This window comes from Gadus chalcogrammus, chromosome 19 (assembly GCF_026213295.1).
Source record: "Gadus chalcogrammus isolate NIFS_2021 chromosome 19, NIFS_Gcha_1.0, whole genome shotgun sequence".
Taxonomy (NCBI): Eukaryota; Metazoa; Chordata; class Actinopteri; order Gadiformes; family Gadidae; genus Gadus; species Gadus chalcogrammus.
This window is the reverse complement of record NC_079430.1, coordinates 2,396,617-2,411,689: the sequence shown is the minus strand read 5'-3', so window position 1 is coordinate 2,411,689 and position 15,073 is coordinate 2,396,617. Positions and strand designations below refer to the sequence as shown.

General features: G+C 41.9%; 1 protein-coding gene across 2 annotated transcripts; it reads left to right on the top strand.

Annotated features, from left to right (window-relative positions):
• The first annotated feature begins 947 nt into the window (after positions 1-947).
• Positions 948-14,786, top strand: lrrc8aa (leucine rich repeat containing 8 VRAC subunit Aa). 2 transcript variants are annotated; one of them, XM_056578489.1, is made up of 3 exons: positions 948-1,084; positions 4,889-7,010; positions 10,401-14,786. In XM_056578489.1, exons 2-3 carry the CDS (start codon positions 4,899-4,901, stop codon positions 10,668-10,670), a joined length of 2,382 nt encoding a protein of 793 aa, XP_056434464.1. In that variant the 5' UTR covers positions 948-1,084; positions 4,889-4,898; the 3' UTR covers positions 10,671-14,786. The 2 variants fall into 2 exon arrangements, with proteins under 2 accessions (XP_056434464.1, XP_056434465.1); XM_056578490.1 differs by having other exon boundaries at positions 948-1,114.
• The last annotated feature ends 287 nt before the right edge of the window (positions 14,787-15,073 follow it).

Sequence of the window (15,073 nt, the reverse complement as noted above, 5' to 3'; positions counted from 1 at the left end):
TTGCCAATAGGTCTTGTTTCTTCAAATTTAAATCATCCAATCAACCAAACACCAAATGACTCAATGGCAGAATAAGCTGCTTGGCATTGGCAAAGAAGATTTTTCGTGGGCGCAACCCTCATACTCAACTCTGCTGCTCATCCCACAAGTGCATATTCCTTACAAATGGGGCAACATTTGAAAGGGTACAGGCTTTCCAACGGTATAAAGAATTATTGCCAAAAAGCATTGTTATGTTACCACAGAGAAATAATCAACCAAACACAAATTTCCTTACTTTTTGTGCTAAGTTTATATATGTAAGGTCTGTCTTACTTGAATTCATTTTACTCTGAAATAACTTGAATGGAACTTGAGATGTCTGGAGATAAGCAGCACAGCAGTCAGGAAGCTATTTAAAGCTATAATAAACTGCGTATTTTGTAGATTTATGTAAAGCATTATGAAAAATACGCGCAATAAAGCATACCATTTTTGTTGCCGCATTTTCCCTTTTCTTCTGGGCTAAGCCCCGGATATTTCAGAAACGAAACGCCCCTGGTTCAGGGTAAACTGATTATCTCATAGTCGGCCCCAAACATCTGCAAAAGTTCTTCCAGAAATCTGGGGGATTTTGAAGATTTTAGCAAAATCCCCAAGCATCCTCTATGTTGTTGAAATAACCCGAACCCTTCTTTGAACCCTACAACCAAAGGTACCCCAATTTATGTTGTGAATGTTTTTCTACCAGCGACATATTTATCATACATTTACATATTGGAAACCCAAGTGAATGTCAAAGAATAATTCGCCCTTTGGCCTTTGTACATTATAGTATGGCGATGTACAAATCTGGTACAATGTGTACCTTTACTTTGAAAATACGAGTGAAAATGCTTCAGCTCACGTTGTCCGCGTCTGCGTACCGCTGGAGTGGGCATTGTTGCCAGATTGGGCGGGAGCTCTAGCCCAATCTGGCAACACTGGGAGTGAAGCTCATGCTTCTGGTCGGGAAGGAGAGTGTCAGTGAGCGATGGGTTCAATCCAGACATGTATTCATCATATTGGAAAGAGGTGAAAGACATCCCAGGCTTCAGTACACCAGGTAGGGGTTCGAGTCCCGCTAGGGAACCAGGTAGGGGACAAGGCTTCTTTATCCAAGCATGAAGAATGCAGTGGGACAGGAGGGCTGTTGTTGATCCAACCAGGCAGCATAACATGAACCAGTGGGTAGTTGGGACTAAAGCTGTGTTTCCATTCCTCTATGGTAGCTGGGTGTACATGTTGAGATGTTTCGGGTGGAGGGACACTCCGAGGCCATGCCAGGGGTGGATTGTAATTTTACAGATCAGAAAAAAGATTTGGGGCGATTTATTGCAGTCTCTATTGTTTGATTGGCTTTGATGATGGGCAGGTATGGTTGCTCATTCTTTAATACCTCCTGTTATGTACCGCCGCTTTGGAATAACATCAAAACTAAGACGTTTAAAAGAACAACGCATTTCATTTTCCATTGTGTCGACAGTGGTGGAACTGGGAGCACTGTTTTTGGGAATAAACCAGTTTGCTCCAGTGAGAACTGAAACTGCAAACGTCTTCCTTTTTTATTCATCGAAGTGTGTCACTGGGTGACTTTGTCTCTGGTTGTGGTTATCTGGGGTGAGACCTCTAATTAATTTTCAATGGCAATATCCAATCCATCAAAGGAATAGTTTAATAGCTTTTGTAAAATTAGACTTTTGACGTTACATTACGTTGTAATGCATTGTTTCGTTACATGATTTTATAATTTTCTATGCACTCAAGTGTCCTTAAGTAGCCTACCTAGAAAAGTGCAATATAAACAAATTATTGCAAAATTATGATTATTACTACATTATGTTTTTTTTTTCCATCTATGTATGCTGAACGATTTCAATGATTCCTTTTCTTGACTTAATTTCTCTCTATTCAGTATTAATATCTCATTGGATATTATGTAACGTATGATATATCAAATTGAAGGCCTGTAGGTATTGTCTGTTGTTTCTAAATCATGACCACACTTCTCCTATATCAAGTGACGATAGCAGGTGATTGTATGGTCGACTATCCACACAGTGCTATTATTACAGTCCTGGCATTTGCAACGCTATGTTGGCATATTGAATGTCCACTTGCCCTCATTAAAACTGACACAGTATCCTGTACCTAAAGATAGACATGGGACATTTAAATGAAATTAAAACATGAAAACATCTAAGTGGAATCAAATGTTTAATTTTCCCTATGCTACAGTTGTACAATCCAAGCTGAACAACCTTTGCTCACCTTGCTCTTTGGAAGAGTTGGTGATTAACTCGTTCATTGAATTATATAAAAAATGATAAAGATATAAAACCCAATATAGAACAAGCTCATTATTGTTGCAGCTCTGTGTTATATTAGGGCTACCTGGATTAGAACTCTGCCTTGACAAAAGCACCTCTGTTCAGAGAGTGGGTAGGAGGAGGTAGGATTCTACAGGAGGAGGGCTACGACAAGACGGCTTTGAACTGTGCTGGCAGATCCAGTAATTGCTGCTGTTCTTTTTCTTCATATTGGAGACACTCAAAATGTCCTCCCCTCCTCTTGGTGAAAACCCAGCAGGTTACACCAGTTCACCTCTAGACAAATGATTAGGTACATTTGGAGCTTTTGTTGCACTTTTGTTGTAATGGTTTGTGGAAAGGGAAGCGTTTTAAGGAGTAAATTCATTTATTCAGTGTTTACAAACCTGTCATTGTTATCACTTGAGGGATTTTGTGATAGCATTGAGTTGTAATATAGCCCTTCTATTTAGACTCAGGTGGAAGATTGATTCATTTACTGATCTCTGAGTGATCTCAATTTCTATGAACACTATCATTCTAATCCCCCTATGCTTCTCATTGCAGTGTGACGTTGCCAACTACAAGCCCTGTTGGCTGACATTGGTCCATCATTGACTGCACTCTTCATGTCTTCATGAATTATTAATTTAAAATCCTCACAAACACCAATTTCTTGCAATTCATACCTGTAATATGTATGTATGTATGTATGTATGTATTTTTTTTATGTATGTATGTATGTACAGTATGTATGTATGTATGTATGCATGCATTTACATTACATTATTTCAATCTTCTAAAATACAATGACCCTAACCCTAACCCTAAACATACATTTAAATTGGTAGTTGTTTCCCAGTGTCTATCTTTTTAACGCATCTGGCAAACGCATCTGGCAAAAAGCTAAGAGGAAGTGTCTGAAAGAAGTGAGGCTGTAGTGTCCACAATTGAGTCTGTCTTAGTGTGAGCAAGTTGTACCGCAGGAGCTGAAGAGACAAGCAAGTCGGAAACTGGTTGACTGATGCCTTATGCCGGAGATGATAAAACCTGTTAACACCAGACTATTGCCCCTCAATGACTTGTGCATAAAGGCAAGGCAAGGCAACTTTATTTATATAGCACTTTTCATACACAAGGCAGACTCAAAGTGCTTCACATATAAACATTGTTATACAATAAAATAAAATAAAAGATAAGTAAAAGAAAACATATGCAAAGAAATGAGTAAAATAGAAAGTGCAATGTATTTAAGATCAGATCAACAGTCTCTCTGGTATCCGCGTCGGGACTCCAACCCGACCTAAAAGGAACTTGGTACTTTCTCTGGGACTCCAACCCGGATTCTAGTAACCCTTATCCTTTCTCTCTGGTATCAGATAATGTATCTTTCTGGTAAAAATAGAAAATTTAATTGAAGGTTAAAAAGGCTTTTTAGTAAGTAAAATTGAAAGTGCAATGTATTTAAGAAAGTGAGAAAATTAAATTGAAAGTTAAAAAGGCATTTTAGTAAAATAAAGGTAAAGTATTTAAGATTTAGCAGAAAGCTAAAGCAAACATAAAAGTCTTCAATCTTGTTTTGAAGGTGCTCAGAGTTGGGGCAAGTCTTAAATCCTCAGGGAGTTTATTCCAGCTATTTGTTGCATAGTAACTAAATCCTGCTTTCCCATGTTTTGTGTTTACTCTGGGGATAATTAACAGATTGGTCTCAGAAGATCTTAGTGTTCTAGAAGGCTTATGTAGTGGAAGCATATCAGTTAAATATTTTGGGCCTAAACCATGTAGGGATTTATAGGTTAGCAACATGATTTTAAAATCAATTCTCTGACCTACAGGAAGCCAATGTAACGTTTTAAGAATTGGTGTAATATGTTCAATTTTTTTGGTCTTTGTTAAAACTCTAGCAGCAGCAATCTGAACAAGCTGAAGCTTCCTTAGAGTTTGTTTTGGGAGACCTGTAAGGAGACCATTGCAGTAATCAAGCTTACTAGTGATAAAGGCATGTACAAGTTTTTGTAAAGGACTATTTGGTTTGATTTGATCAAACCAGATCTGCTCTGAGAGAGACTTGTAGTCCTGGGGCCTGTATCTCTGCATTCTTTCACTGACCGCTTTGGCACACACAGAATGCCAACAGTGTATCCTATGGCAAGCCAACCCAAGGATGGTAATGTAATCTTGAAAAGCAGAACAAATATTAGGAATGGGCATATACAAAATATGTACATTTTATCTCACCTACGGGATTTAACTTTGGAACCGTAACCAAAGTTTAAGTCCATGTTGTTTTGCTCTATTATAAAATGCATTGGATTTCAATGTGTTCTTATCATGGATAGTTTGTGATGAAACATTCAGAAAGTCCACTCAACTTTACGCTTATTGGGTTGATGGCTTGAAAATAAATACATTTCAATCCCGATTTTCCATCATGGGTAATTAATACTATGCACTTTTATGTGACAATTCAACATAAAGCCATGAAAGTTAACTTGGTACATGAATGATGTTTTTCCTTTCCTTCAAAACAAACTAATACCTGGTTCTATTTTTCTTTGAAGGTAAACCATCATGATTCCTATCACAGAGCTGCGGTACTTTGCTGACACCCAGCCTGCATACCGCATCCTGAAGCCATGGTGGGACGTGTTCACCGACTACATCTCCATAGTCATGTTGATGATCGCCGTCTTTGGCGGCACACTGCAGGTCACGCAGGACAAGATGATTTGTCTCCCTTGCAAGTGGATTGTGAACAAGACTTGTGAGACCATCCCCCTTCCCAACCTCACCATCCCCTACGCCCCCGAACCTAAAGGCATCAAGTATGACCTTGACCGGCACCAGTATAACTACGTCGACGCGGTCTGCTACGAGAATAAACTCCATTGGTTTGCCAAGTACTTCCCCTATCTGGTGCTGCTGCACACCCTCATCTTTTTGGCCTGCAGCAATTTCTGGTTCAAGTTCCCCCGGACAAGCTCTAAACTGGAGCACTTTGTCTCTATCCTCCTCAAGTGCTTTGACTCTCCGTGGACTACGAGGGCTCTGTCAGAGACCGTAGTGGAGGAGAGCGACCCCAAGCCCCCAGGGAAAATGAATGGCACCATGGACAAAAAAGCATCTTCTGTGAGCGAGGATGTGGAGGCGAGCATTCCCATGCTGCAAAGGACTAAGAGAATTGAACAAGGAATAGTCGATCGCTCCGAGACGGGGGTTCTAGATAAGAAGGAAGGGGAGCAGGCCAAGGCCCTTTTTGAAAAGGTCAAGAAGTTTAGGATCCATGTGGAGGAAGGCGACATAGTCTACCGTCTCTATATACGTCAGACCATCATCAAAGTCATTAAGTTTGTGTTGATCATTTGTTACACGGCCTACTACGTGCGTTGTATCCAGTTCAATGTGGTGTGCACGGTGGACATTGAAAGGCTGACAGGCTACAGAATGTACCACTGCGCGCACCCCTTGGCCACACTTTTCAAGATCCTAGCCTGTTTCTACATCAGTTTGGTGGGGGTCTACGGTCTCATTTGCATGTACACCCTCTTCTGGATGCTAAGCCGCTCCCTAAAACGCTACTCCTTCGAGTCGATCCGCGAGGAGAGCAGTTACAGCGACATCCCCGATGTAAAGAATGACTTTGCCTTCATGCTGCACATGATAGATCAGTACGACCCTCTTTACTCAAAGCGTTTTGCTGTCTTCCTCTCCGAGGTGAGTGAGAACAAGCTGAGGCAGCTGAACCTGAACAACGAGTGGACACTAGAAAAGCTGAGACAGCGCATCACCAAGAACTCCCAGGAGAAGCTGGAGCTGCATCTGTTCATGCTCAGCGGCATCCCGGACACGGTGTTCGACCTGCTGGAGGTCGAGGTGCTCAAGCTGGAGCTCATCCCCGACATCACCATCCCGCCTATCATCGCCCAGCTTGCCAACCTGAGGGAGATGTGGCTGTACCATACCCCTGCCAAAATAGAGGCCCCCGCTCTGGCCTTCCTGCGGGAAAACCTAAAGTCCCTCCACATTAAATTCACTGACATCAAGGAGATCCCGCTTTGGATTTACAGCCTGAAAAACCTCAGCGAGCTGCACCTCACAGGCAACCTGAGCGCCGACAACAACCGCTTCATCGTCATCGACGGCCTGCGCGAGCTCAAGAGGCTCAAGGTGCTGCGGCTGAAGAGCAACCTCACCAAGCTGCCTCAGGTGGTGACTGACGTGGGCGTCCACCTTCAGAAGCTCTCCGTCAACAACGAGGGCACCAAGCTCATGGTGCTCAACAGCCTGAAGAAGATGGTGAACCTCACGGAGCTGGAGCTGGTGCGCTGTGACCTGGAGCGCATCCCGCACTCCATCTTCAGCCTGCACAACCTGCAGGAGATCGACCTGAAGGACAACAACCTGAAGACCATCGAGGAGATCATCAGCTTCCAGCACCTGCACCGGCTGGTGTGCCTGAAGCTTTGGTACAACCAGATCTCCTACATCCCCATGCAGATTGGCACCCTGACCAATCTGGAGAGGCTCTATCTGAACAGGAACAAGATCGAAAAGATCCCCAGCCAGCTGTTCTTCTGCCGCAAGCTGCGCTTCCTGGACCTGAGTCACAACAACCTCACCAGCATCCACGCCGACGTGGACCGCCTGCAGAACCTTCAGTACTTTGCTGTGACGTCAAACCGGGTAGGTGTGGGATGGACAGACAGTCCCCAACTTTACTGAACCTTTTCAGTGCAGTGTTTTACACTTAATCAGCAAGGCACAAGTGGAAAGATCTGAAAAGAGTCAATCTAAATTTGTGTAGGAACTCCTTTGAGGAGAGGCAGAGAGAGCATGCAGGTCGGTTGGTCAGGGCTAGACTTGGACCAAAAACGAGTCAGTTGGGCCTCGACCGGCCCACCCCTATCTTTAGCCACATCCACATGGTTTTGTGCACTCGCAAAGACCGCCCTGCTGGGGATCCTGTCTGCCGGAACCAGAAAGGCCCTGTAAAGTCCCTCTACACCTGTGGCCTACTTTGCTGCAGGTCCTGCAGCCAATATATCAGTTGTCAGTTTGGCTGCATCTGTCTGAAAGGCAGGCCTCCTTTTGGCCAGCAATTATCTGTGCCTCCCCAACGTTTGGTCTTATGATGGTCTGCCTTATTTACATCACGTCCAAAGTGACTGCGGGCCAATCAGAAATCTAGCAGGGCTTAAACTCAGGGTGCTACAGCAGGCCACCGCTGCTACGGTGAGGCCAGGCCAAGCTCTGAGCTCTGAGAGTCAGCTCGGAGCAGAGCAGAGCTGTGTCTTCGTACCACCGTTAGACTCCAAAACCTTCTGCCAGTACTCCCTTGGGCCGCGATCCTACATTTATATACTAGGTTGTATCAAACAAAAACAAATCCTACGACCTATACACTAGGTTATATTATACAAAGAAACATCCTACGATTAAACTCCAGTTTATGTTATACAAAGAAACATCCTATGCTTATACACTAGGTTATATTATACAAAGAAACATCCTACGATTATACTCTAGGTTATATTATACAGAGAGACCTCCTACGATTATTAACTAGGTTATATTGTACAAAAGAACAAAACCACATGATATTATCCACCGTCCAGCCTGTCAGGGGTTTACATGCCCGTGTTAGTTTTGCAAGTTAAGCTGAACTGCAGAGAGGACACAGGGGGGGGCTCATGGTGCCCCTCTTAAGAGGTTTAAGATGAAGAGTAGGGGAAGCATCCCGTTTTTATTGATTCAGTTTTGTGTTTGAAGAATAACACAGAGCTGCTCTCCGAGAGGGAAGGGCCCGCTTCTGGGGTGGGTTTTGCGTCCGATTTTTTACAGTGTCAAGAAGAAACTTAAGGTTGGTTTGTCACTGGAAAAGGAGGTGTTTCTAGAAGTAGGGAACGTGGTTTTGTGGCTGAGCAGGCTGTCATGAAGATGATAGGCTTCAAGTTGAGTTGAATGCCATTTGTTCAAGTGTTCTGCAGCTTCGTGGGTGAGAGTTCTCTTCACTGAACCACGTCGTTTGGCTTTTGTAGTGTTTAACCATGAGCGGTTCAGCGGAGCGTAGGTTAGAAAGAGGTGCAGGTGAAGGGGGTCACTGATCTGCCTTGGCTGTAATAGTAAGGGGGGGTGAAATGATGGCAGCTGTCAGTAATCTGATCAGACAGTGTTAACGGGCCTGGGATACCACCACCGGGTAATTAAGCTGAGGTAAATGGGGAGACCTCCAGGTCTGAACCTCAAACTCTGCGGGTCAAGGTCCAGCTTGTTTCAACCATGGCTGGTAGGTTACTGGGCGAGCTGGTTCCCCCGTGTCTGGCGTATCATCAGAGAACTCATCCACCAAGAGTGAGCACACAGCCGGGGGGCGGGGAACTAGGAAGAACTAACTTCAATGTTTTGTTTGTTCAAATGTTTTCGAATTGGAGATAAGGGACATTCCTACACATCTTTAGGATTCTAGAGATATTTGTGAGCTGAGCTTACATAGTTGGCGGGGGTAGCTTCGTTAGGTTGGTTATTAATAGGTTTGGTTTTAACCATATTTCTCATTACTCCCAGGAAAAATATCTTATTTTTATAATTTATCATCATTTTAATGATCAATTATAGTATTATATAATCTGATATTCATGAATCCTTTTTTGAGTTCTTCTGATTCTTCCCTAACCCTAAAATAAGGGGGGGGGGGTTAATCAGCCCTCAGTTATGAGGAAGAGGCAGCTGAGAATAATGACCAGGGTTTTTTATGCAAATGCATATTTGCGGTTGACTTGGCCTGCAGTTTTTACACCTGGAGATGGCACGGTGCCACAATACTAATGGGTGTAGGTGTACTATAAACCACCAAGTGGCAGTCGCTAATGTGACCAGTGTTAACACAAGGAGGCGCGTCTGTCAATATTATGTGCTCCATTACCAAGGCTCATTAACCTGGTCTATAGAGGTGTTACCACTCTTCAAATCAACGCCTTCAGAACTCGATTTTTGGCACGGTTCAGACCGCGTTTTGATTTGAAAAAAATATTCTTTGAGGGGTCCTAGGCCCAGGGCCCTAAACCTTGCTCTAGACTAACCCTCCCACCAACGGTTTAAGGACATTTATCTACGATAAGGCTCATTACACCTGCAGTGTTGCCCGATTGAGACAGATTTCCCAACCAATCTGGCAACACTGTATTCCTGAGGTAGATACAAAATGGAATAGGCTAGCCTTGTGTGTGGGCCAGAGATTGGGGACTCGAGTAACATGACCTGACTCGAGTCAAATTTAAGTCACCAAATTCAGGACTTCAGACTTGCTTGGATAACAGTGATAAAATACTTGACTTGACTTTGACTTGCTATTCATGACTTGAGACTTAATCGTCGTCCTGCAATACTGTTGGACATGTTACATTTCATAAGCTTACATAAGGTCTACTGTTAAATGGAACAGGATAGGCCCAGAGAGCTCAGTTCATTCATATTTCCGGTTTGATACGCACTAAGAATGAGACCCTCACTTGAATATAAGATATTAAAGGGCTAGTCATGGGTAAATCAAATTAATGAGATAGATATTTTGGGAAGGCAAAATTAATCTTTAGATTTTAGTTGTAAGATTTAGTCGACTAATCTGAAAAAATAATCGGCCCTAGTTTTGACATTGGTTTAATATCAGTTCTGTCTAGATTTTAAACTTTGACGTTTCATTTGTTTTCGTAAGACTGTGGCCGCCTATGTCTTATTATTTAATTTCGGAACTCAGATAATTCTTAAATAAGGGATAATGTATAGAATGCTGGTCATTATCGGGAAAATAATTATTATGACTTGACTTGTAACTTGTTTGACCCAAGCTATGACTTGGCTTGACTTGCTTGACTCTTACAAAAATTACTCGGGACCTGAAGGTAAAGACATGAGACTTGCTTGAGACCTGCACATGTGTGACTTACTCCCACCTCTGTTGTGGGCCTCATTTCCTAACTGATTTGGCACAGATGTTTGGGCTGGTGAGCCTTCCTCCACAGTAAAACTATTGTAAATGTAACCCATAACCCTCTCTGCATGTCATCTGCCCCCCAGATCGAGGTGTTGCCCCCGGAGCTGTTCCAGTGCAAGAAGCTGCGGACGCTCAACCTGGGCAGCAACTGCCTGCAGGCGCTGCCGTCACGCTTCGGGGAGCTCACGGGCCTCACCCAGCTGGAGCTACGGGGCAACCGGCTGGAGGTCCTGCCCGTGGAGCTCGGCGAGTGCCGGCTGCTGAAGAAGAGCTGCCTGGTGGTGGAGGAGGACCTGTTCAACACGCTGCCCCCCGAGGTCAAGGAGCAGCTGTGGAGGGCCGACCAAGCTTGAGTCTTGCTGCTTTTTGTGCCTTTAAGGAAAAGGAAATTGGACAGAGACAAGACATTGAGTTGAAGAAGGGCGGGAACGACATGCAGCACAGGACCAGCGATGGGAATCGAACCCGGGTCGCTATTTGCCTATGGTTGGCACACTAGCAGTTGAGCCACCAAGACGCCCTGATTTTTTTCTATTTAAAAGCCAGCGGAAGAAAGTATGGATGTTGGACCCACCCTTCCTTTTGAGATAAGGACTGAGGGGGAGCTGTATGGATGATTGATGAGGGGTTGAGATAAGTAGGGTTGGGGATAAGGTGTATACTGTACAGCCCTTCTGACTATGTGACTGTGGGTCAAGCCCTGATCAGTCAAAAGCATGTGTCCAACCTGTACCATAATGATAATTCAATCATTCATCTTGATCTTAAATGCAAAAGTCATACACATTCACGTGTGTATATATATATATATATATATATATAATAATTATTCCTTGATACAAATCATTAACACACACCCTACACAGGAGGGACACTATTATTATATTAATAGATTATTTACCCCCAAAATCCCCCGAAAATGTGGATTTGTTTCGTATTTTGTGTGTGCAGATTCAATAATAGGTCTTGCCAGAAAGATTTGACAGCATTGAATCCTCTGCTGTATCATGTCCTCCACAATGCCGATCAACAGGGTATCCCAGCTGCCAGAATAACACTCGGCATGGGACAAGGCCTGTGGTTTAAAGGATTATTCTTGATTCTTTCTTGGTTTTGCCAAGCAACAGGACAGGGACTTGGTGAACTTGTTTAAGCGAAAAACAGAAGAAGTCTATGACACCCTTAGGACACTTTGAACAGAGTGAGTAGGAGAAGAATAACACTGTTGTTTCATGGGAGTATAAGAGTTACAGAGACACACCAGTCTTGAGCTGGCTATCTCCTAGCCACTAACATGTGTATATATACAATTAAATTCATCTTTATTGCAAATAGAAATGGTCATGCACAGAAAGTATTACAAAGCGGATATATTTGCTATTTATTCACTTCACTTGGTTTAATTGCAGGTGCAAATCCTGAAAGTTCCTGACCAGAGTTTAATCCTAATTTATTTGGGCACAGAATGATGTGTATAATGGAACAACCACTAGGTAAAGTTCCCTAAAGTTGAGTGGGGAGCCTCTTTGGATTTGCTTCCAACTTAGTTTTCATCCCCAGTAGAGAGAAATGTTGTGTTTGTGCCTTGTCTGCCTGAAACTTTGTGTGCTTTTTATTTTGATGTGTTTATATTTTATTTGTCTTCCATTTACCTCTGATAAATCTGCAATTGGCTTTGCCAGAATGCTTAAAATAAGGGATTATTACCACGTCCAAAGATGGTATTTGTGGTTGTTCTAAAGGGAAACAAGTGGTTTTGTCTGCTTGAATAGCTTCGGAAGATGTGTGTACTACAGCCAGGTTCTACTTTTTGTTATTTACTACTAATGCCTTACTTTTTATATCTCTTCATGACTTGGTATTTTCAGGTGTGCGGGTACAGGTTGACTTTGGGTAATATGATCTTCATGTTGCTGTTCAATGCATACAGATTGTATGAAATGTGGCATTGTTCATTACATCTGGATTAAGTTGTTTTTTTAGGAGTCTGGCAGTTGTAATAACATGAGACAAATGCACTTTTTGTTGAAATTGTTGTTTTTTACGACAAAATTTGAGTCAAGTTCCTTTTGCTTTACAAATCAAAGTCCTTTTTCTGTCCTGGTTGTGTTAGTATTATTGTGTTTTGAGAGAGGCTGGATATGCTCCACTCCTGTAAGAAGCTGGAGCCATCGTCACTATTCTCGGAACAGAGCCACTGCAATGGAAACATTGGGTATTGGTTTAGACGAAAATGTAGGTATTTGTAGGTGCCAAACGCACACTGAAACACAAAGTGATGAGACAAGCCCTCCAAACGTATATGATCTGAAATTGAGTATGCAGGGATTTTTCTGCCAGACCGTTATGTTTATGCAGCCACAACCCCCTATATTTAGGATGTTTAGTCACCAGGCAAACATGAAAGATGTTGGAATCCGGCAAACCACATGCCCACAGTTGATGTGGACTTATGAGTGTCAAATATAGGCCTATGTTAATCATTTGTTCTGGACAAACTTTGGCCTTATCTCGCTGGTCGAGTTTTCTGTGGTTTGAATGCTTTGCCTCGTAGACAGCTCATGCCTCGTAGACAGTTCAAATTCAATTTAACTGACTTACTTGAGAGTGCCGTAGAAGTGAACTACAGGGAATCACGCATTCATTAACCCATTCCACCATTCATTTCATTCATTAATTTAGTTTAAGGCAGAAGATTGTGGAAAGATGTGGCCAAACCATCTTCTTTTTTTTTCAACTGAGTCATTGTGCACTGATCACACATCTGTCATTTCTATACGTCGTACCTTTTCTTGGTGCTCCTGTTTAAATGTCTCATAACCCTGCTTTACATTTCCCCCTGAAACTAAGAACTTCTATCCATGGGAATGTTTGGAGCTAGTCAGTTCAACATGACATCCCTTTTTTTTTGTATATTCATACGCAAGTCTTAACCACACATCTTGCTGCATGTCAGCATTTCTGAATGAGGTCAGACAGCTTTTTCAAGCATTGACTAACAAAATGACCCCTAAATGAGTAGAAGTTAACTCTGTACTATGTAACCCAATGCCAGCAGTAGACAGTGTTAAAAAATAAACACTACTCAAATCTATGTAAAGTATAATATAATTTGTCAGCAACAGGTGATTAAGAGTCATCATTCCAGTCCTATTAAATATAGACTTGATGAAACGTTACAATTTGGATTAAATGCTGTTGCTTCACACATCAAAACGTGCAGACCTATAATTTATTGTTTGAATAATTTAATGTGTTTGTTAAAAACCTTTCGAAGACATTGCTGGGTTCAGTTGTAGTATCATGCAATATGGAATTTCCCTCATGACCCTGACAATTAACGTACCAAATGAGACGTTCTAACAGGATGGAATCATGTTATGGTCCTTAACAAAAGGACTTAATATATATATTATGGGCAATTATATGATAAATATGGCCAGAAAGTTTTCTATCGCCCTGACTATTATAATAAAGTTGTCTCTTAACACTAAATTGGGGGTTGTCTTGTATCTATATCACAAAGAAACACTACGGCCTTATAACAACTTAAAGGAAATAAAGGGAAACCCCTGTTACTGTCTCCCTTGGCTTCACAAAAACATGAAAAATCGAAATCACCATGTTGTGCCTATAATGCCTAAGAGCATTTTTGCGTGAACACGCCTGCCATAAAGGTTAACAAACTAGTTATCCTTGGGTCTTTCTGATTAGACATTTTGTAAAGTGCTTTTATTGCGATTTACTATTTGTATTTGTCCACAAACTCCTTTCTGATACGATGCACATTGATTTTCTGAATCAATGGAGTCCAATGATTGAAGTGCTATATACATTGTGATTTGACATCTCAATGACTGCTGCCATGCTGGGAACATAGGACCATAAGTAATGATAGTTTTAATGTTGGTATTAATGTTTTTTGTCATTGTTTGGTAATTAATCGTGAAAATTGTTTTCATTATGGGAATACATTGTTGTGTTTTAAAACTGTCACAGCGCTATTCATTGGAAATGTGGCAAATTAAAGTTTACTTCTAGGTTACAGTATATTTACACTGATTACATTTTCTGTACTGCTTCAAGGCTGCATCCATGTGTACTACTTACTACAGTGTGTACTACGCACTACAGTGTGTACTGTATTCTGCTGTACTATTGGTAAAACAGCCCAAAGTATTAAACATTTTGGAAATACTAGTGTCGAGGAATTCAAGCTGTCCAAACATTTTATGTTTATGTATATGATTATGGGGTAGCGATAGTTGCTGATTGTTACACATTTACTTGTGTGATGTAAGAGTTTGTGTTTGACTTCAGTTGTTGAGTTGCTTTTTTGCCTTTTAACCTGTTAATATGAGGGCAATAAACCAGTACGGTGAGGCTAAACTATGAGTTGATTATTTCGGGAAATTTCTCTCTCTGTACCAAAAACACACCCCAGTGGATTTTCATGTCATTCATTAAAGTCAGTAATCAATCAGTTTGACAGCTTTCTTTTGGCCTTCTGCCATGGCTCCAATGAGATTTTCTCAGCGTTAGCAAATACTGTATGACTGGTGAGAATCAGAGCAAGGACAGAGAGTTTCTCTTTTAATACAGCTTGAGTGTTTCAGATGGGATGCTGTACAATATCAGGGCTGAAACACACAGGCATGTTATTATGCATTAAAAATACATAATAATAGTTGTACTTGGATTCACCAGTTACTGGGGGCCTGCCCCATTCATAGGCCTCCAAGACAAATTGTACTCA